The 22,740-nt window shown below is 36.5% G+C and overlaps 1 protein-coding gene across 1 annotated transcript; it reads right to left on the reverse strand.

Annotated features, from left to right (window-relative positions):
- Positions 1–25: 25 nt before the first annotated feature.
- Positions 26–21,242, reverse strand: LOC110774718 (gamma-tubulin complex component 4). The gene is made up of 16 exons (XM_021979284.2): positions 20,970–21,242; positions 20,580–20,877; positions 18,782–18,918; positions 16,417–16,515; positions 14,598–14,718; positions 12,990–13,256; positions 11,820–11,900; positions 11,657–11,740; positions 10,046–10,132; positions 7,197–7,252; positions 5,819–6,010; positions 5,406–5,631; positions 4,633–4,721; positions 3,414–3,564; positions 1,105–1,227; positions 26–433 (listed from the first exon to the last, which is right to left on the reverse strand). The coding sequence occupies exons 1-16, from the start codon at positions 21,134–21,136 to the stop codon at positions 368–370; spliced, it is 2,244 nt and encodes a 747-aa protein (XP_021834976.1). The 5' UTR covers positions 21,137–21,242; the 3' UTR covers positions 26–367.
- Positions 21,243–22,740: the final 1,498 nt, after the last annotated feature.

The following is a 22,740-nucleotide window of genomic DNA, read 5'->3' on the forward strand; positions in this document are numbered from 1 at the left end:
AAGCAAGAAATTCAGATCATACAAGTATACCAAAACTTTAAATCCAGCTATTTCGTACTTCCAACATCAATTTTTTTATGTACATTCTTTGAGTAACATCAGAAGCTTTAAAATCTAAAATGTGCTAATGTTACACTTACTGGCCAGAGATACAGATCTACACAATCAATCAAATTTAGCCACCTGTAACAAAGAAAATATAAACAGAAACAGCAGAGCCACTGAAACATTGCGCCAAATCTTATTTGCCAACAGAGATACCGTTTTCAAGTTGCTATATCACAGGAAGAGCACATAAATAGAAGTAGATCCAATGAAGCACTGCAGTGCCTCAGATTTGCTGACAACAGAAACACTAATTATAAGCTTATTGCTGCAATACTGGAAGAGAAGGACGTGGCCTAACGACATTCAGAACGCCTCTTGCAGTTGCCTGTGATGAACGGAAAAAGTACAAAACGTTTATCAAATGCACAGAAAGTGATACTACAGTACTACACGGAACAATATGTTTGATAAACGCAGCACACCCTTCAGATTTCAGTTGAACTTTTCCATCATTTCCCAAGTTCACCCCTGTTATATGCTAAACCCACCAATCCACCCCCCTGTCAGAAATGCATGAGAACTCGCGCAGACAAATTGAAGATATGCAACGAAATTAGTGAAAATTGACAAGTCATGGACAAATAGATGAAAAATAATGCACAAATTGACGACAAAAAAGGGAGGGCTGCCTTGCTGGCCTGCTGGGTCAATCTTAGCAGAGGAGGAAGAGGGACCGTTAAAGTTCAAAAAAACATTCAAAAGTAATGTAAAACTCATTACAGTGAGTAGATTCACAAATCCACCCAAATGAGGTTTTCTATCAGAAACACCTCTTTTTTGGCCATGAGCACCTAAAAGGTCCTTAGATTTTATAAAAAGTATATGGTACTTAAATATGCCACTCTAAGTGGACTCCAGAGTGATTGGACTCGGAGTAACTTATCGTCCCTAATAACCCTAACATTCAAAGCATGCTGTGAGATTTTATGATTGCAGCTATTAAAATGAGCACAAAGTAAATAAGTAATGACGTGGGAGAAAAAGTAATAAATTCACCTCAAAGAATGAATTGAAGTTTAGACGCAAAAGGAAACGCCTCAGAAAAGGGGCTCTCTGACTCCCAGCAAGTCGGCTACTACGCAATATAGTGTACAAGGAGTTTGACTTTTTGTTAAATTCCTGAACATGAATGAAAGTTAACATTAGAGCAGACAAGTTATGCAAATATGATATGCTAAACAGTGTGGTTTGAATGGCAGGGAAATAGCAAAGCAGACTATACAGCTTAGTATATGGAGTAAATTATTCAGATGCTTTGTAACAATGAAAATGAAGTATTCTCCCTCGCTAGAAGCTACTCCTTCACTAGAACTAGATATATAAGAAATTAAATTCAAGATACATGACTCCAACACTTCTAGGGAAGCCTGAAGAAAACTCAGAAGTCAGAGACAATATTTCAATCCCAGAACACTATATAAGAAAGTCACATTCCACTAGACCAGAAAGGTCTCACTTAGCGATAAAACTAAGGTTATTCCATGACAACAGGGTGATAGGGAATGTAAGGTTCTGAAACACTGCCGACTTAGAAGAACCTTATACTTGGCTCTAGGCTCTAGCTGACTAGTTCTAGTGCACGTGGATTTGGTGGTGACTGTTCCTTCTACTTCATGCAGCGGTTTCCAGATAATCTAGGCTTGACGCATCTTAAGCACCACCAAATGAGAAGCCACTCTAATCCGGTTTAGAGCTCTAGGATCACAAACTCTTCAGTTAATACAAATAGAGTTAAGCTGGATTTTCAATTAATCAGTCCCCTAATATAGGGACAGGCACAAGTCCAAGCCTCCAAGGTTCAACTGATTGGAGCTCCAAATGTCATAATATTTCCATGACAAGATAGCAACTAGTAAGTCCCCATAAAATATAAATCAGAAAACAATGCTTCACATATACAAAGACGAAGCTCTGTTGAGGCCCAAAGAGGCCACCTGGCCGAGACTCCTGTCAAGCAAGCTTCTTCAAATTTTCAGTACATGACTACGTATTAAAAAAAAATAGCTAGCTGTAGAAAGTGTACCTCTCCTCCAGGTTTCTTCTCGGTCGACATGGGCTTTTTCGAGGGGGCAATATGCCAATAGATAGATCCTGGCACAAGGGCTCTAAAAGGGTGGGTGCAGGATGAATTTTAAACAGTTCTAATACTGTTTGTTGACAAAGGGGTGGGGTTCTACTTTGGCTCATTCTGCACTCCAAGCTGAAGCGTTGTCTTGCAATTACAGCCTCTGTCGGGTTTTCGAGAAACATTACTGATTACACCTAAGGTAAATGTATGTATTAACTACATTACTCTAGTCAGAATGCTTCAGGGGAAAGATGATGCAGATATTTATCAATGCTGGATGATTGACAAGATCAGGCACCTGCCTTGACCTCTAGAATGGTGTCTTCTTCTGAAAGTTCCGAAGGATCAGTTGGGGAAGGCGCATACTATGGCAAAGTTATGTAGATCTAGTTTCTGTAATATTTACCTTGCTTTGCTAATGTCAACAAAAAACAAAAAGAATAGCAAGCAGCAGCGATTAAGATACACTACCTCCGTTTCGCAATGTCCTGAAAATATTTACTATTTGCACAAATATCAAGATAAAGGAGAGAAAGTGTGTAAAAAGGTTGATAAAGTAAGAGAGTGTAAAAGGTGGTTGAGTGTAAGAAAAAGGTGGATAAGTGAGTGGAAATGTGTAAATGTTACAGGGTAAGAGAGGTAATAGAGTAAAGGGGGTTTTGCCAGAAATTGAATAAAGCACAATCTATCTATAACTTACTAAAGAAAAGACCGTCGACGTCATAACTGGACACGGGTCAGCTTCACAAAAGAAATCTTCCCATTCAAACCACTCTATTACTAAGCTACTCTGTTCCGGAGTTTTCTTTTTCTCATAACACAATTTCCTAAAAAAGTCCTTTTCAATTCCCATTATCTTCTATCTCTATTTCCTTCCAATTGAAAACTGTAAGGTCTGTCACTCTTCATTTCCGTACCCTATCTTCCTTATTGGTAATTGCAAAAAGTAGCCTTTTTCTCAAATTTTTCCGACAATTTGCTTAATAATTCAGATGCTTTCCTTCAGAGAAAACATTCTTTTCTCAATTTCAATTACTATACCAACGCATATTACCATCTTCATTGTTTTCTTATTAATACACGAAATGAAATATATAAACTTTTTCAGTCATATGGTGAATTTGAAAAATAAAACTTTTAAAACATAAAAAAAGACTGCAATTTGCATCACACATTCACACAGGTTTAAAACTAGTTCATTTTAATGTCAACCAAACAGAAGAGAAGTTAAAATTACCTCAGTTATGTGATCCAACTCAGCTGCATTAGGGCTTTCTTGGTTTTCAATGCACCAGCAATACTGCAAACAAAGTTTCATTATACTGTCCAATATCCTTGACACAGAACCAATGTCCAAGAATGACTGAGAAATCAAGGCTGACATATACCTGCAAATATTTTAGAAACATTAAAAACACATTTAGCATCAAAAAGCTTCCAAAGCACAAGCTCAAATATCTACGTGTAGTTATTAAAGACATTGAGTCATACAGATAAAAGTTGAACTTGGCAGGAAAAGAGAGATCATCCCCAAGACTACAGGTGCCGGAGTTCAATATGTTTAACATAGGATTCTGGAGACAAAAACAAGCATCAACTTTATCCCTGTGATATAAACAGTACGTGAGTACGACATGGTTGGTTCTTCGAGTGTTCCACTATATTCCTTTGATTATTTTGGTTGATATCAAGTAATAAGATAATTTGGAATAGATTGGAACAATGGAACCCTTAGGAGTTAGGAGAGTGTCAGCTAGTGCAGCAGAAAAGTATATAGGCCAGACTTAAAGATCTGAGTTTAAAAACCGTATAAATGATACATTCCTATGCTCTGTAATAATTACAATAAGGGGAGGGTGGAGGCACTGAGATTAAGGAGCCCATGTGATGAGGAGAAAAATAGAGAGTGATATAAAAAATAAAAAAGGAGCCCATGTGACGAGGAGAGAAACAGAGAGAACCCAGAAGCAGATAATGTAATGTTGCAAGTATTTTCAAACTTCTTGCAAAGGAAAGTGTTGCAATTATTAAAGAACGAAGGAAATGTTGCCCTTTTTGGACGGGTAAGATTTGACAGCTCGCACTCCCCCAGTTGTAGGGGAGGTGCACCCTCAAAGTTTCAACCTGAAGCCAAAACATGCAGTCCCACAAGCAATTGCAATGCCACTATAAACATAATCTTTGCCTCCTACGCAATAATTTTTCCCTTAACGATTCCCATGAAACAACAAAAGGCGATCCTTTTCATTTTTTTCCCTAAACCATATTAAAACGCTGGGTTGAGAAAAAAGGCAGTAGAAACTAAAAAACACATCATTAATTGAAGACCTATGCTCCTAATACACATCAATATTACATTGATGATCCCCAATATACAAGTCAGCATGCAATTGTAAAAACGTGTTGGTATGGCATCTAAAAAGAATGCAGCGAGCAACTAAAAGATATTGACTTACTCTTGATGAAAATTCACAAGCTCGGTAAAATCACGTGAATCTTGGATATGAGTTTGTAGAATATTCCATTGTGATTCAATGACATCTACCTGCAGACAGATAAACAATGATTTTAAGCAGGATACTCCTCAAACTAATTCAGACGGGGAAGTTAATAAATACTGTAAGGAATATGGAAACCATAGCCTGCAAAGGCAACATCAACCACAGGAATTCATTAGACATGTATCGGGAATACGTGCTATATTAGTTTCATTTGGAGAATTATGAGCGAGTACTACAAAGTATCAGAGGCAACATCACTGATGGATAAGCCATACTTCAACAAACAGAAGCCAATGCTAGTTCAAAATCTTCAATTTCTCTCCACTGGGAGTCTGGGAGCATCTAGAACCATTTATTCAATTTTTTTTTGTCCCTCATTTTCTTAGGATGTCAGTGAAGGTTTGAGAACACTTGGAGCACCTAGAACTCTTTTTAGCCAACTGAGTTCATCATGCAATCAAAATTCTGATCAATCTATTTGCATCATATCATGTACGTTATCCTGATGGAGTGATGGCATACTTTACTATTACCACAGTTCCTCTAGCGAGGATATATCTATGCAAGGACTTTATTTGGGGTGGCGGAGGTACTCCATTTTATAGCCTTACAGGATAACTTTAGACCCTTTGATAGATAGACATAGCTAAATTCACCCTCGACTCCCCTACGCTAAAAAGAAAGACAAGGGTGAAGGGCAATACCCACAGACATTTGACTTTAGTTACCTGGATATAAAACTGAAGATTCCTAATCAGAAAGGCCATGTGTTCTCTAACCCGCCACATTGGTCTAAACCGTTGTCGTCGCTGCTGGGAATTTGAGCACTTTATACGTTCGTTGCGATGCTTGGCAAAATCACTATGGTCCTGATGCATCACCGAAGCCCAAGACTTTTCCAACTCCATTTGTGTTCGTTTAAGGCGTAGCAGATACTGAAATACACGACAGTACCTGCAGATTCGGCAAATAACACAAGTCAGGGGGGGAAAGGAGCTTTCACCAATCAACAAATTTCACAAAAGCTGAGCAGATGATATTTCCTTAAACAAAATTGTAAAAGGAAGTTATAAAACACCGAAATTATATTCAAATACGTTAATCGTTGAAATGATGAAAACGCTAAAATGTAAAGGCTTACTTAGACAGCACTTCTTGTGTGAAAAACAATTGCAAGGGCCAATCGATAGAATATTCAAGAGTTATACCATCCCAGCCATCCACGTCTGCTGTAATGTTTGATGAGGCAGCACCAGAACTTCCACCACTGTAAGCTTTTGATTTAGGTACATTAACTTGGGTTTGTTTCACAGAAACTCCAATTGAAGGCATCCTAGAGGTCATCATAAACTAAAATTAAACATTAAGAATTAAAGCAAACATAGCCCACAAAAGTACAAAGTGAAAGGGATCTCTACCTAAAAAGCATATCGTACAAATAACTACAAAAGAAACAAAATAAGCATCCAAACAACACTTATTTAAAAAAGCATCCAAACAAGTAAACAACACTTATTTAAAAATTTCTACTTATATAAATGAGCCGAGACTTTCAATAAACTACTCGGGCTCGAGCTCGACTAAAGCTCGTTCATGTTCGTTTATTTAATAAATGAGCCGAGCTTGAACAACTTTTGACGCTCGTTTAATAAACAAGCTTGAACATGAACATATGTATGCTCGTTCATTTAACTTCATATGTATGCTCGTTCACTTAACTTCATGAACAACTCCTTTATTTATGTTCATGAACAAGCTCGTCTATCTATATTCATGATCATTTACCTTTATTTATTTATGTTCAAGAACAAGCTCGTTCGAAATCATATTTTGACTTTTAACCTCCAAACAAATTAAATAGATCATAGAAAAAAGGAAAAAGGAAAAAAAAAACAGAATTATAATTGCTAAATTAGTGCACATCCCAAAGCATGTTTGCATAGAATAAAAAAAAAAATAGGGTAATATCATTGCATTGTTTTATTTAAAAAGCTTGATAGAATTAGAAAGGCATCCAATACTCCATTACAAAGCTTGATATTAGACAAGGAAAAGTGAGGAGTCCAAAGTCAGTAGAACTCTTAATTCGGTTTCCCGAGCGCAAAGCTCCTTTAAGAAAAATATTGTTTAAAAAGAAGCTCGTTTATGAACTCTGCTCGATTAATAAATGAGTCGTTCACGAACCGCTCATGAACACAAAATTTCCTAAACGAACCGAGCTTGAATAGACTTTTGAGCTTGGCTAAAAGCTCGGGCTAGAGCTCAAGCTCGCCTAAGTTAAATGAAATGAACATGAACATGAACAAGGTAGTACTTGGCTCGGCTCGTTTACACCCCTAAAGGAGGAAAGTCAAAATCTCAAGTTACCAAAGAAAATTTCATAACCGCTTAGCATATCAAATAAAAATAGAACTCAGAACAAAAACTCAAACCAAATTCTCCAAACGAGGGGTTAGATGTGAAAAACTAAAAATCAAAACTTCAAAAGTAACGTAAACATCCAGAGTACTGGCTCTCACCGTAATGATACTCTAGAGAAATATTTATCTTCATCACTGATTGTCTTCACGGAAGCCTGCATCACAAAGAAAGTGAACCTTTATCACTAGTTCACTACTTAATCATATAGAAATTTCAGTGAGTTTAAAATATCCAAGATAATACAACACTACACAATGCTTGGAACAGGCGTTGAAAAGAGTACTGGTAAATCGGACAAAAAAAAGAACATAATGCATCAGACGACTCAATATTTTAATAAATCAAATTACATTTCACCTACTGATGAAAGAGCATAGCTAACCCTTTTCAAAACCCATCAAGTTCAACTTTAGACCAATAATAACTTGTATACTGTTCTCTCTCCATCAATCTAGGAAAGTTTGGTTCTCTTGCGGGAGCTGATAACGTTTGAGACTATGCAGAACTATGCACAAGGATACTATTTAAAACCGTTTCTTTAGCCCTGTATCCCTAGCAAGACGTCTACCACTTGCATACTTTTAGGAAAACTTCTCGTTCGGCTGGCCAGCATGCTTGTATGTGGGATTCTTTACAAGGTTCTTTCAACATACTACTACAGTAACTACCTCTGTTTTATACAAGGCCTATACCAATTGTTGCTTTTCTTGCCTTAGGTTTCATAATAAGTCATTTCCAAAATCAACTGAAATTTTCCCTGCGCCAAACCAGGTATATGTCAATATCTTTGGTCTAAACTGAAGTGTCAATTGTCCATTCCCATGTCAAAGAGTCAAGAATCCGAGAAGGTTACTTGAGGTGAAATAAAAATCCGAGTAACAAGGTTTTCCAATAACCCCTGTTGTTCCCATTATCAACCTTCGATGCAATATGGGTGTTCTTAGTCAAAAATAAGTCCCTATTCTTACTATATGTGCTTCCATCACCGATAACACCATCAATACGACCACATACACCACTTGTACCACAAAAAAAGTACCTATAAGCCTGAAATCAATCACAATGTGACAAAAAGGCCATACTTTTATTAAAAACAGCTTCAAGCCACCAGGACTCATACTTACATCATTCTACCACTACGACATCTTAGTATATACACAAATCATATTTAGTTTGGTGCAAAACACCCACGTAGCTAGGATGGCCAAGTTATATTGCGAACAATCAATTTCAAATCTCTTATAATCAAACTCAATTTTCCCTCTCCTTAACTATCAAAAAAAAAGTCCCTCTCTATCCTTCCGGACATCTTGAGTACCATGAGAAAATGACCACCATGGTGGTACCCTCATCAAAACATGGAATTCTTTAAAACAATGCACTTGCCATTTCCAATAAAGGAAACCGATTCTGAGTAACATAGGTTACGGCTTCTATTCTGGCCAACTTTTTCCTGCTTCTATGATTGATCACATCATCTAGTAAGAAAATTTTGATCCCATGGAAAAGAATATGAAACCAGTTCCACCCCTCCCCCCCCCCCCCCCCCCCCCCCTAAAATGGCTTTCTCGAGTTCAAAAAGGAAACTTGCTTTTTCCTCAGATCACCAACTTAACCTACATCAGCTGAAAAAACTTGGCTCCTTGTTCACTTCACTCCCCAATTCCAATAAGTATGCTACATGGAATACGTAACATTTTACTCCATTAATATCATGAATAACCCTATTCTCGACCTATTATGTGAAATGATTTGATTCCTCTCACATGGTTAATCTCAAAAAACAAAAAGCGGTCAGACTCAGAGCACGTCTACCCCTACTGGATTCTTTTTTTGGTTGCTCCAGGTGAACACCGATGCAGATCACACTCAGAACCTTGCTTCCCAGAGAAAGTCCGGACCAGATTTGACCTACAGAACCTCCATGATTGAACCCCCCTTTCTTACCTACATCCTTTTCAAGATTCACCCTAGAAGAATGATTTTTACTGACTTTGAAATTGGAACTGGTCATCAGCCACCCAAAAACATCCTAATCTAATGTCTGTTTAGATCTATGTTCCTAGGTGACGATCAAGTAAAAAAAAAAATAGAGGGAATGGGTGAAGATCAAGTTGATCAACTGATAGCATGACACATCCACGAGGCCATGCCCATCTAAACCGCCATTCATAAAGTGATCTACCATCTTTTTCTTCTCAAATTTGACAAAATTGTTTACTTTGTACAGGACTGATGTACGTTTTCCCTTTGTTCAGCAGAGATAAGAACATCCAATAGGCCAATCAGAAGAAGAGAGTTTCTTGAAGAGAAGCTAGAGAGAGGAGTGAGAAGCTGGACAGAGGAGATAAGAGAGAGAGCCATTCTCTTCACTACTTCCCTGCTAAATCTATGAAATCATAACAACTGTTGGTCATGTTGTTTGCACTTAGTAAGTTCTTGTCCTTGATAATTTCCTTTTCATTTCTTGCTATCTACACTCTACAGTTTTTTAACAATTCCAAACGCATTTTTATTACCAAAGAACCTAGCAACCAAACATAGTCTCAATCTTTCTTTGGAATCACGGACTAACTACTAATCTTATCATTCTGCTTAATCATACATTTGTACCTGACTGCTAACAGGAGCAAGATCTCTAGTCTGTGATGATCAGTCATTCCGTATGACAAAGAAGAAACGCAAACTATGTTTTCTTTTATCTTCTCCCTCCGTCCCTTTTGAATTTTTACGTACTCCGTTTTGGGTGTCCCATTTTAATCTTTACTTTTGGAATATTTCCTTTGATATTTAACATAAATCCCCCTAATATTCTGTCAAAGGCCAATAAAAAAGGTACCATGATTAACAGTCCAAAGTTATAAGGCTCAATGAAAAAACAAAGACCAATACCAGATTGCACGTCAATAAAAGAGGAAGTGAAAAATAATTGAGTGTTGTATCTTACCAACTGGAATGGCACCATAAGATCAGCTTCAGCAGTTGATTGGCGAGGTGGTAAACGCATTAAATGACGACTCTCCTCCAGAAAGCACTGAATACATTATGATTAACAAGACTTCAGTAATTTTACAGGTAAGAAACAGATGAGAATATATTTTGCACTAGTATGGCTGAACTATTCAAAACATCAAAGACAGAAATTAGGAATAACAATAACACCTGGGACCCAATAGTTGGCTAAACTTATCTACATCAGAATAACATCAGAAAAGTATGAGATGGCCATTCAGTTATTAGGCTTTAAATGATTATGAAGAAAGCTAACTAACTTAAAGGCATGTGCATAAGCATCAAGTTTAGTAAGCTTTTGTGATGTATTTTCAGCAAGTTCAGCATTACAAGCTCTAACTGCAGGATCAGGTTTGCTTCAAGCCATATATGTGATCCAGAGGAACACAGAGATACAAATATTTACAATCTACTCTACTTTCTTTCATGAAAGGACGCTTTTAACTAAAAACTAATCAACATAATTTTTCCAGCGTATATCTTGCTCTTGCATACCATATTCGAATAACAAATAAGCATGTGCCCATGCCTAAAGGTGAGTACTCCACTGGCAACTACACATGCTGAGGAATATTGGTGTTCTGAACACAGAGAGGAATTATGAATGAAAGAAAGATTTGTGTGAAGGTTTGATAAAAACAAATATCATCAGTTTAGGCGATAACTGAAAGCTTTGGTTGTACAGAATGGAGAGTGACATACAAGACAATCAAATTAATTGGACATAGCATAAGTTGAGAAACTTTGATCAGCAAAATATAATTCATTAGATGGCACTGGTAGAATTAAAAACAAGAGGAAACTTGTAACAATCAAATAGGGCAAAAAGAAAGGTGCCAAAGACAGAAAAAACAGGATTATTTTAATTTGTGTATAACTCCTTGATTACTGAAACAAAGACACAGACTAGAAAATGAAGGATGCAAAGATGAAAGATCCATGATTATAGCTAAACAAAACTCAATTTCGAATTGATATTATACTCTGCTTATCTACCAACACAAACCACATTCCCTAAAAAGAAGTGTTATTCAAAGAGGAATTGTGCTAACTGCTAAGAACACAAAAGAGCCACCAACTTAATACTACAGAAGGAGCTGCTCTAGTTGGGAAGCAAGTATGTTTTGCTGCTGCTACATCTTGCTTATACCAGACTAGGAAAGTCAGAAATGATGGATATTGGAATTTTAGGATTCCTACAGTGGATGCTACTGTCAAATGCATCTAAGACTTGGTGAAGGGCAGCGTTCGAGCAGTTCTACCCAAGAAAACGTCTGTTATAGATTGATCTTGGATTGACTCATTGTAATAAACTATTAGTTTGGTCTTCTGTTTGTTTTGGTTGTAGGGCCTAGGCCTCGTAGACTTGTCATTGTTTTGTGCTTATTAATATAATTCTTACCTTTTACCAAAAAAAAAAACTAAATACTACAGAACCCTGATACAATCATAAAATGAAAAATGACGAAGGTGGTGTCAGAGTTCCCACACACAATAAGCAGCATGGCAAGTAAGACTCGTAAACTTGAATATGATCATAACTAACCTGGAAGAAATCTCCTTTGGCCAACAGAAAATAGTCTTTAAGGGCCTTTAAATGGCCATTCAGATCAGCACGAACGACTACAAGCTGCATTTGTATTCAAGAAATTTTATACAGACACCATAAAGAAATAGAAACAAATATATATAAATATTGCATACACCACCTGCCAAAGATGACTGGCCGCAATAGCTCGAATGGAATCAACAGCATACTCAAACGACCTTTTGTGAAATTCCGTTGATTCCTGCATATCAAATCAAGAATTATAAGTCTAAATGCTATCAGCATCTCAGGACAACAAATTTTGGTTCTTTTCCTTTTTCTTCTCTTGGGAGTTTTGGGTGAGCTCTTTTATTGGTAAAGGACCAACAATTAGCACCAGAGGAAAGCATGTAACAAGTCACAAATATCCATAAACTCCTCAATTAGTCACAAGTCATGTAGCCTGTAAAACTCAACTACTCCGTAGAATGGATTGGAATGGAGTTAGAATCCATTCCATCTATTTTATTGTTTGGTTGGGCCCTATTGGTATGGAACCTCATACCAAGAGGGTTCTAATTCCACCCCATCCCCCTGGAATCCCATACCCACCTCCCACCCAAGATTTCACAACCCATTCCTTTGACAGAAACCCTAACTCACAATTGAGAAGAGAGAAAAAGCAGCTCATTGGTCAGAAAGTTCAGATCCGGCCATCTCTTTTCCGTCCACCTTCTTTGGTCAGATCTTTCCACTTCACCGGCCACCGTGGTCGGCCAGAAAGTTCCTTTTTACCGACAACATGATTCTCGTTACATTTTTTAGTTTTAATTTATTCTCTCCAAATTGATGAGTTTGTATTTCGATAATGACTTATTTAACTGCATAGGCTGGAGAATCGGAGATGAACTTGTTTTTCAATTTGTTTCTTCTGCTTCGACAGTGCTTCAGTAGAGTATTCCATGGAATTATATTTTCGGTTAATTGTGTTAGTATTGAGATGCCATTTTTTTTAATATGTACTTTTTTTATTCTCTTCTTGTTTTGAATGTGTGGTGCTGGATTTTCTACTTTATTTTTACTTGATATAAAGTGCCAGGAAACTTATCACTTTTGGATTTATTGTACAATTTTTTTTTCTAATGTTTGGTGTTTAAATCCATTCCACTAGTGAACCAAACATTGTAAATGGGATATAAAATCCATTCCATGATTAAACCAAACAACTTTAGAGTGGTATGGGATTTTGAATCCATACCCCTATGGTATGAGATTCCATACCAATCCATTCCAATTTATTGAACCAAATGACCCCTTAGATCTGTGAGGAAACATACTGGAAGAAAGAAACCTTTAAATCCTGGAGCATTGCTTCTATCTTATCTGCCTCAGACTGTGGTAGTAATTCTTCTCCTGTAAGTTCTGAATCTGCTGAAGAATCTTTTTGGAAGGAAAAGCGATCAGCAAATCCTTGAATTATGTAGGACTCCCTCGGAATTTGCTGGTTCAAAGAATCTTGTGCAAAACCAGGGCTGGGGTTCCGAAGCACCCTAACAGCTTTACCAGCAAACAGGATAGACTCTGCAACACGCATGTGGATATATTCAGGAAGCATATCCTGCATTGCCATATCATAACATCATATATTTGCAGCAGGAACACCAGGAACTAAAAGACCACAAGGAAAATCAAAGATACATTGAAATATTTGGAAAAAGATCAGGACTTAAAGAAAAATAAAAGATAAAGACACTCTACTGACAAGCATGCAGCCATTTTTCTGTCATTTCAGGGGAAAGTGACTCCTAGAACATTACATAATTGGATTGTAACCAACTACCATATTCTTCGATAGCGCAAAGACAACTTCAAATGTATCTTTTCAGCATTTGCAACAATTCCAGTTAGCAAATGAAGCCAACCAAATGAAGTCTTTATTTCTGGTAGGTGTGCTTCTTTTCATAGATCCTTTCTTTAATTTCAAATTACAATGGAAATATCTTCCATGCGCTGCAGATAAAAAATATATGACTTGACAAGCCTGCCGACCAACCTCCCTCTCCCTCCCACACCCAACAAAGAATGAGAAGTAAAAGAAAAAAAGAGAAGAGAGATAGAAGGACGAAGAGAACAATCTGTGCTGAAACAAGGTATTCGGAAGAAACCCTAACACTTTAACGGACATATGGATCCGTGTAGCTACAAAATTATTGACACACACATAAAGAAAAAGAAAGTGGAGTTCAAAGAAATTAAAGGTAACACTAGACTCTAGAGTATAAAGTGATAGGTATAAAACACAGCTTATTTAATCGACGTAAACTACACGGGTCAAGAACCGTTTGTTGTGCCTGCCAAAATATACAATTTGCTGAGACACAATTGTTTATGGGACTATTGTTTCCGCTGGACACGTATAATTGTTATGGTTTGGAAACAATATGTGGTCAGCTACACAATTAAGCAACAATCTATGCATGGAAGGGTTTGTCCAAGTTGTTATTTTAGTTTCCTAGTTTAATTACAAATTAATTAAGAAACTAGACAGTTTTTGGTATGTAATCAATTTCTAGAATTATATTCTTGGGGATAAGTATTATAATTCTAGTATACAAGGGTTTCTAGTTTAGCCTATAAAAGGGGGTTTAGGTCTAGCTAGAAAATAAGAGATGGAATCCAATTGGTGAGACGAATCATCAAAGAGGGCTATTGTGTTATTTTGGAGGAACTTTAATAATAAAACATTACTTGAGGGGAGAAAATATAAATTTTCTCATAAACACTTGTCCATTTAATTCTTGTTATTTTGCTATCTGATCTACATTGTATTTACAGATTTGTTCCTAATCCTTCGTGGCACGTATTTGTTACAACATAAATCTATCTAACAATTGATCCAAAAGCTACAGCTAATGCTTTCGTAATAAAGCAAGCATCTCCGAACACAACTGAGACATACCAAAGATATATGAAACCCCAAGTGCCAATCAGCTAGAGAGGAATCTTCTATTGATAAGCGTGTCAATTTCCGAATCATATCAGGATTTGAGGAATCCTTCCCCAGCTCCCTGCCTTCTTCGCTGACAAAGAGACACAGATACGTATGAACAAAACTTTACATTGAGCCTGATGATTGAATTATAATGTACACTGAGAACTATTAATTCGAACCGACTCAGAGACGGATGAATAAAATAAACGCAGAAGTGTTCCCTTTATCTCAAAGTGAAGTTTATAGCTGCTTTCTTTAGGACTATTGAAGGGGATACTCAATATTTTCTTTCAGGCGGCTCCCCCTTATTCGTCTTTAATTACAACTGGATGTATTTAAGGATCTCTATTTTTTATAAATACGGATCTTGAATACAGATTAACAACCATGTCTGAAACTAAAGACCCTCCTACATTTTAAAAGACATAATCATCTTGAAATACTGAAGAGCTCCTTATGGCACTCCACTCTACAGAAGAAACAGACCCCAACACATGCAACCGAGAATACCAAACACCCTCCCCCCTAAGGAAATTAAAAAATTAAAACACAAGAGTACAAGTTATTCTTCTACAAGTAGCAGGAGGAACATCCTGCTGAATGCAAAATATCATGTACGAGCACCCAGTGCATCTTAGAATTTACCAAATAATGATTCTAGTTATACTGATATAATCCAACAGTTGCCATCTTGATCTTTCATGAGAAATACTTAATAAAGTCCACTAAATTAAAGAATGCATGTACTTAGCCAGTTAGCCTTCTAGTTATCCGTCTCCACAAACATAAATAGGACCCAGGAATACTAACTTCATATAATTGTAAAACACACAACTTCACAAGAAGCTAATAAGATTTTACATTTTTAGATCATATAATATTTGGTGTCTCAGGTTTCTAAGTCTCTTACTATCCTCTAACATTTTTAGATCATATAACATTTTTAGATTTTACATTTATAGATCATATAATATTTCATTTTTCCACCCCCTACATCATTTAATTTTGACCCCTAAACACTTATGTACACACATTTAAAACAAAACTATCCCTGATGTCTTATATCACAGCTCTAATATTTTAAAGGGACAAATGAAGATTTTGGTCCTTAGTACAATTGAAGATTAAATGACATGATCATGAAACATTTTTCTAAGAACCATTGAAATTAAATTAAGAAATGAAGAGGGCAAGTCCTTCAACGTATGTACTAAATTAAATTAAGAAATGGAGAAGGCAAGTCTTTCTACATATGTGATAAATTAAATTAAGAAATGGAGAAGGCGAGTCTCATAGAGACATACCTATTTATTCCACCTCTATATCTGTTCGGAAGAGTGGATGAATCAGTATAGAGATGCAATGAGAAAAGAGAATTTTTGTGATTTTCCTGACATTTAACTACCGAGTTTCTATAAAATTGCTATATCAAACTGGTTAACTGATACTACTAGAGTACTAGGCATATAAGAATGCAATTGGTGATATAGCAGCTGCTTTCATTATACAAAAAAAACATATACGACGTAACAAAGTTCCCATATCCTTAGCGAAAAATGTAACTAGAAAGTGAATCAATACAGAACTGATTAGGGAACTCTCACTAGCACAGGCTACAAATAGACATGAAGCAAAATCCTCCACAAACTTCAGCAACAAAACGAAATGCAGAGAAATATTACTCAGAAACAAGAACAGGTTTAAGAGCCACATAGCATATTAGAACAATGGCCAGTCTGATGAGATAGCAGACAACTCGATGATAATAAAAGGTCTATGCCGTTACCATTTGATGAAGAATTCTCCATAAGGATCTTGAAGAATACCATAAACCGTCCAAGATGCGAGTTGGTTGAACATCACCTGGTGCCCATGCCAAAGCAGCCTACCACGTGGAAGGAAATAAGTAAATGACTAGAATTTAACTGAACTCAGTCTCATAATCAAATTTCAGAGTAAAATGCAAATCATATTAGAAGTGACATGATTTAACATCAGAAGCATCAAGGCATCAAGCATCTCCGACTAAAACTCATGATAACCAATATAGTGCACTGAACTAGAAGCCCTGTCAAGGTATCACCATAATCCATAACAAAATTCCTAACTAGATATAAAAGACAAAGATTGATCTTATGTAATTGCCAAATTGATTTTGTCACAAAGTTTTGTATAAAGAAAACTCCATCGCATTTAAGTACAAATGTACAAAAAGGAAAAGCCAGCAATCCTTGAGAGAATTAGCAAGGACTGAAACAGCATTTCAATCTCTCGGACGCTTGAAAGAAAAATCGCAGAGATATCCCCATGATTGTCTAGAAAGACACAATATATTGCTCTCTCCCGCAGAATAATACTAGACGCCCAATAACATAAAAGCTTCTAGAATTCCTTTACAAACAAATCACCCTCATAGGCCACAGAATAAAAACAAAAGCTGAGCACAAACCTTTAACCCCCTTGTTCTCTGAAACCCAATGTCAGAAATTCATAGATGTTCCACAATTTACACAAGACACTGAGACACATGTAACGTACTTAAGCACCCCAATAACACGAAAAAGCGTATTCCCAAAACCCAAGTAATCATAAAACATAGTATGCAAAGACGTTACATCCGCCTCTCTCCGGACCAGTAAAGCACACAATACACACATTAAGCAACAAACCTTGACGAGATTCTGAACAGATAGCAAGTTACTATTCTTTCAAGAAAAGATGCCCATACAAAAGCTAAGACTCTATCTGGGACTCTAGCCTTCTGAAATAGAGGACAATGGAAAAGGATGAGGGATTGCAGTAGTATCTTACAGCCAAAGACGCCTAACTGAGAATCTGTTAAGGGAACTAAATCAAGGATGCTCAACAGGTCAGCAAGATCAGTAACCCCCCAAGTCCCTACCCAGAATATCTATTGAGTCAATGTTCTTGGACATAGAACTACTCCGTACTACTTACCACCACTATGGCGACAGGAGTATCAGGGAACAGAAGACAAAACAATAAATATGAGTGCAAAAGATGAACTAACAATAAAAAGAATACTATGAGTCTGTTTCTAACCTCATATCTCACTTCCTCGCGGAAAAAGAAAAGGAGAGTAAAAACTTTGAAGGTCTAGACTATGAAGCACTAACCCTTCTAGCCCGTCCAATCCATTCCTACTGCACGTTCTCTTCAAAAATCCAGCACAAGGAATCAGCTTTAAATGGTACTCCGTAATCATCAAGCCCATTTACCAGATAAAAAGATGTTTTCGTACACCAAAACTAAGAAAATCCAATTCCTTTAGGCTTTAGCATGGTCCAACTTAGTCCTCCCCAATACCTGACTAAAAAAATTCCTTCGTGGCCCTCTCAAATCTCTCATCTTCCACACCATTTAAGAAACTTAAAAGGACAGAAAGGTAAAAAGGAAACTAAACTGACAAGACTAGAGAGGATTCTTCAAGCCCAAACATAAATATGCCAACTTTTCCACCATCTACCTTCTTATAGACTTTGTTGACCACCAGATCACAAAAGACACTCTTCTTTAGAATGCCTGATTGGAAGGACCCCGAGGTAGGCAAAGAAAGACTCTCAACTTAAGAAGAAAGATCATCAGGAGGCTTCCCTATAATATGAAATTAAGAAACTCAATTCTGAAGAATGGGCAAAGCATTTTATAACTTCCTTAACCAGCAAAAGGAAATAAAAGAATGTAGCTCACAAACGGCAAGAGAGAGACCACAACCTCCACCATGTACCTCTCCTTTATAGAGCAACCAACTCAAATAATTCACCCGAGTTTGTTGCATTTTTTAGTCACATGAAAGATATCAACTGCAAATTAAGCCATCATGGATTATTCTTAAAGGACAAGATTATAAGGGACCAGCTCTAATCAAGATTTCACCTTCACAAAAAACTTCGATAGACTCAAACGAGTATACTAAAAGATAATATACACCAGCATGGAAACATCAAATTCCAAATAAAGCTAAATGGGTTACCCCTTCCTTCCCATCCCTTTATTCCAAACTCAACACATCTTTTCTCAAAAGAGATACATATCTTGGACAGAAACATGCTAAATCCATCTGACCAGGATAACAGATCTTTTTCAAAATTGAGTCAGTAATTAAGGGGGAAATTGAATCACTAATTTACCTCTGAAGGCAGGTTTGAAGTTCAGGCACCCCACAGTGACATCTTTTATGCAATAGATTGAGAAGCTTTCCTCCACGAACATCATCTCGCTCTATCTCTAAAATAAGCTCATATAGAGGAGGCAAAAGAACAAAAAACTGGAGAGAAAAATCCTTCAGTTATAAACTTGAAATTTAAGAAGAAAAAAAAACAAACAAACAAAAAAACCACTGATAATAAATCACAACAATGTTCCACTGTATAAGACAATAGCAGATGAAAAAATACAAAATGTTCTTCCCAAGACATAGTTACCATCAATCCATCATAGTCACCATTGAGGGGCAAGTTGAGAACTTCAGCTATGCAATAGTACAGGAATTACAATAGCGTGTTTGATGAAAGTCGGGGTTTAGTGAGTTTCGGCACAAGAGCAGGGGAGTGGAGCTAACTGCTAAAATATATGGAGGAAAAGTTGGGTGTATGAATTGAATCCACTTTTACCACTTTTTGTGGGACAAAGTATAGAAATATAGAAGTCTGACTTGAACCCAATTGACAAAATTATCAAGCTCCATCACAGATACTTATCTCTACTGACACTGTTTGGCTATTGTCTCTACTGCCCCATGCTTATATCACATTTTATGAATTCCAAAAAGCTGCTTAGGAAAAAGTCTACCATATGTTTCTGTATTACTTTCTTTACAAAATTATATACTCATTACTATTACCGCCTTAAAAAGGTCATCAAGATTTCTAACAAGTCGCCCTCCAAGATAATGGATGGGATGCTAAACCACTACAAGTTTCATCCATGTCCTTTGTCTTACTAAATACTAACAGTGTCAAATGAAATAAAGTGTAACATAAAAAGGTTGTCTAAATGAGGAATTTGGACTTTCATATTCCTCCTTTTACAGTTTGACTTACTTCAAAATAAATTGAACTTTGATTTATATGCCTAAAAAGGGATCACATGTCTCGCATTCTCTATTTGACACGGAAATTTGATGAGGGGTTATATGAGCTCAATATCTTTCTTCAATGTTCCTCCAAACTTTTGTATTTTCTAAAACTCGTATAAAAGGGCATGGCTCCATCATTCGGTCGCTACTCCTTATCAAAAACATATTACCATTCAGTTGATATATATACTCCCTCTGTCCCCCATTGAACTTCCCATTTCTCACAAAAATGTTTGTCTCCTCTTAAACTTCCCATTTCTCAATTTAGACAAGTCCATAAAATAAAATATTGTTTCAATCCTCATACTTACCCATTTTGGGTACCAATTTCTCTCACCTCTCCTAAAAAACACTAAACTGTACTTGCAATGGGGGATGGATGGATCAATTTCCTTTTACCCACAAAATCTGAACTTGAAGTGAAAAAAAAACCTCTTTAAGATGAAAGATGGAAGATTTCACCTAAACTGCTTAATCTTTCATGTGTTTTTTTTGCGTGGTCTACTCAATGCACTAAAACAAATGAGCATTGATTTTATAACACTATCCTTCTATCCCCAAGTATTTAAAATAATCTCTTGTCAATTTAGGTTAGGCTGTCGAGCATATGGCTTGCACTTCAACTTAAATTTATTCAAAAGACTAACTGAGTTCAGTTTCAACAAGGCAGGAAATGTTCTTTGGAGGTATATGCATCGTCAGTACAATCGTATAAGCCTAATTTAGCTGAAAAGCTCTTTTTTCAAACAAAAATTATACGGAGTACTCCATAAATTCCTAAAAGCTTTTTTCTTTTTCTTTGTAAGGAAAGTTCCTAAAAGAATTAACCCTAAACAGAAGGAGGAAAAAACCTTGTTGAGGCCCTGAGTAACAGTGGCCAAAATGGGAAGAGGATCAGCTAACAACTTCTGCTCAATTTGCAAAACCGCCGACCGATAAACCGAAAGAATCTCAACAATGGCATTAGCAATTGCCCTCCTATACACACTCTGATTCTCACTCTTCCGCTTAGAAATCTCTTCGCTTCTTTCCAATGGAGACACGTTCGCACTCGCTGATCTAATCCAGCTCAGATTCCTCGATTTCGTGGCGAATCGATCCAACTCTCTGTAGTAAAACCCTAACGAAATAATCCTCTCAATCACATCCCTGCAAATTCAACCAATATGTAAAATTTCCAGCAAAATTCAAAAATTAACTTAAAATTACAGTTGATGAGAGAGAAAGAGAGGGAGAAAAACCTGTCGCTGGGAGCGATGAAGGAGAGGTCAGGGGCGAGCTTGAAGGTAGGGAAATTGGCAACTGGCGAATCAGGAGAGAGAATTCCGAGGGAATTTTGGCATTCTCGCTCGTCGACGATTAGGTCGCCGGTGTAACCTAGCAATGCTAGCAGAATTTCGTGCAGCATTTTCCTCTCTGCTAGAAGGCTCTACAGCGAGAGTGTGTTGGATAGTCCGTAGAATGATGAAGGAGTGCGGGAAAATTAATTTGATTTTCTTATACCGGCAAATAAGGGTTCAAACCTCATTCTCGGGAGATGATGATTACTCCGTATGTCAGGGAGCCGTTAATTCTCAATCCGGACCGTTGAATTCGATCGTTAAAAATCTGAATCGTTAAAAATTCGTGAGCTGAAATCCAAAAACCGATCCAATTCAATTATATTCAACCCGAAACAACTCGAAAATATTAACTCCATTAAGACCCGAGATCCGATAACAAACCGTCTTGCAGCAACCCGGACCGTTTCTACCCGAATGGATCCAAAAACCATTAATGACCTGATTTGTTTCAAACTGAACCATCTCAACCCAGAAAAAGCCCGTTTAATCCAGATTGTTTACAACTCGGACCATTTACAACTCGAACTGTTTCAACCCGGACCGTTCACAACCCGGAAAATTTCAATCTGGAACGTTTGCAACCCAAACTGTTTCAACCCGGACCGTTTACAACCTGTTTAATCCATAAAGTTACATATACTTAAATAGTTATATCATTACCGTCATACATAGTTATATACTTGTAAACTTATAATCTCATAAAGTTATATAGAATTGGATAGTTGTAAACTAATAATCTCACAAAGTTATATAATTATACTCTGCAATATAATTACACAATTATATCGTTATGTATTTATATCCTTATATAGTTATAGTTTTGTAGAGTTTTAGTTTAAACTAGTTATGATCCTCAATACATCAATTTAGCTTATTAGAGTAATCAAATGTAGAATGTTAAATTCCTTAATTCGTCAATGTTATAGAACTTATGAATTCGTATTACTTTATTAGTCTTCCACTCTTTTATTGACTCATATACAACTGATTAATCAATTACGTACTAAACTAAATTGATCTAATTCAATATGTTATAAGTTTATAACAACCAACGAACTAATCGAAAAACTATGTTGTTTTAAATAAATCGACTTAATTCATTAACAATTGAACTTATTTGTCTCATTTCGTTGTTGAACATGTTAGTCTTGTTGTTGTTTACCAATGTAAATGTACGATAAACTTGTATTTACAAACTTTACAAATTTATTAGGTATTAGTTCATCGTTATTGATTATTAATTACTATATTATGAATTATTAAATCATCAATAAATGTTTCATGAATACGAAGTGTTAAATTCTATTACTCCGTAGTTATTAGTTCACCGTTATCGATGATTAAACTAAGTCATTGTAGACACTAAAATTTTATAGTGTATTACAGTTAAATTAAATTAATTAATTGACCGATATCATAATATTAATCCATTTTAATTATTTTGGCCCACCTAAATTAAATACCCAAGTTAATCAAAAAAAATCGGGTCATAAATATTTGGGTCAGGTCGAATTGTTAGCCCGAAATAAACAAATTAAGTGGACCAAGTTAAAGACTCTGAAATCACAAAATGGGCCCGAGCCCAAACCTATCGAGTCTAGTAAAGTAGTCTTCATCTCCTATAAATACCACTCTTCTACTTCAGTAGGGGGGACCAGAAATTCACTAT

The sequence above is a fragment of the Spinacia oleracea genome, chromosome 6 (genome assembly GCF_020520425.1).
Source record: "Spinacia oleracea cultivar Varoflay chromosome 6, BTI_SOV_V1, whole genome shotgun sequence".
In the NCBI taxonomy this organism is placed as follows: Eukaryota; Viridiplantae; Streptophyta; class Magnoliopsida; order Caryophyllales; family Amaranthaceae; genus Spinacia; species Spinacia oleracea.

What these genes read in the sequence shown, in the direction of transcription:
- LOC110774718 (XM_021979284.2), bottom strand. Translation starts at nt 21,136, where the DNA reads ATGCTGCACGAAATTCTGCTAGCATTGCTAGGTTACACCGGCGACCTA. An exon ending in GGAGAATTCTTCATCAAATG is followed by an intron (nt 14,719 to 16,416) that starts GTAACGGCATAG and finishes TCTCTTTGTCAG; the next exon opens with CGAAGAAGGCAGGGAGCTGG. An exon ending in TTCTCTAGAGTATCATTACG is followed by an intron (nt 6,011 to 7,196) that starts GTGAGAGCCAGT and finishes GATGACCTCTAG; the next exon opens with GATGCCTTCAATTGGAGTTT.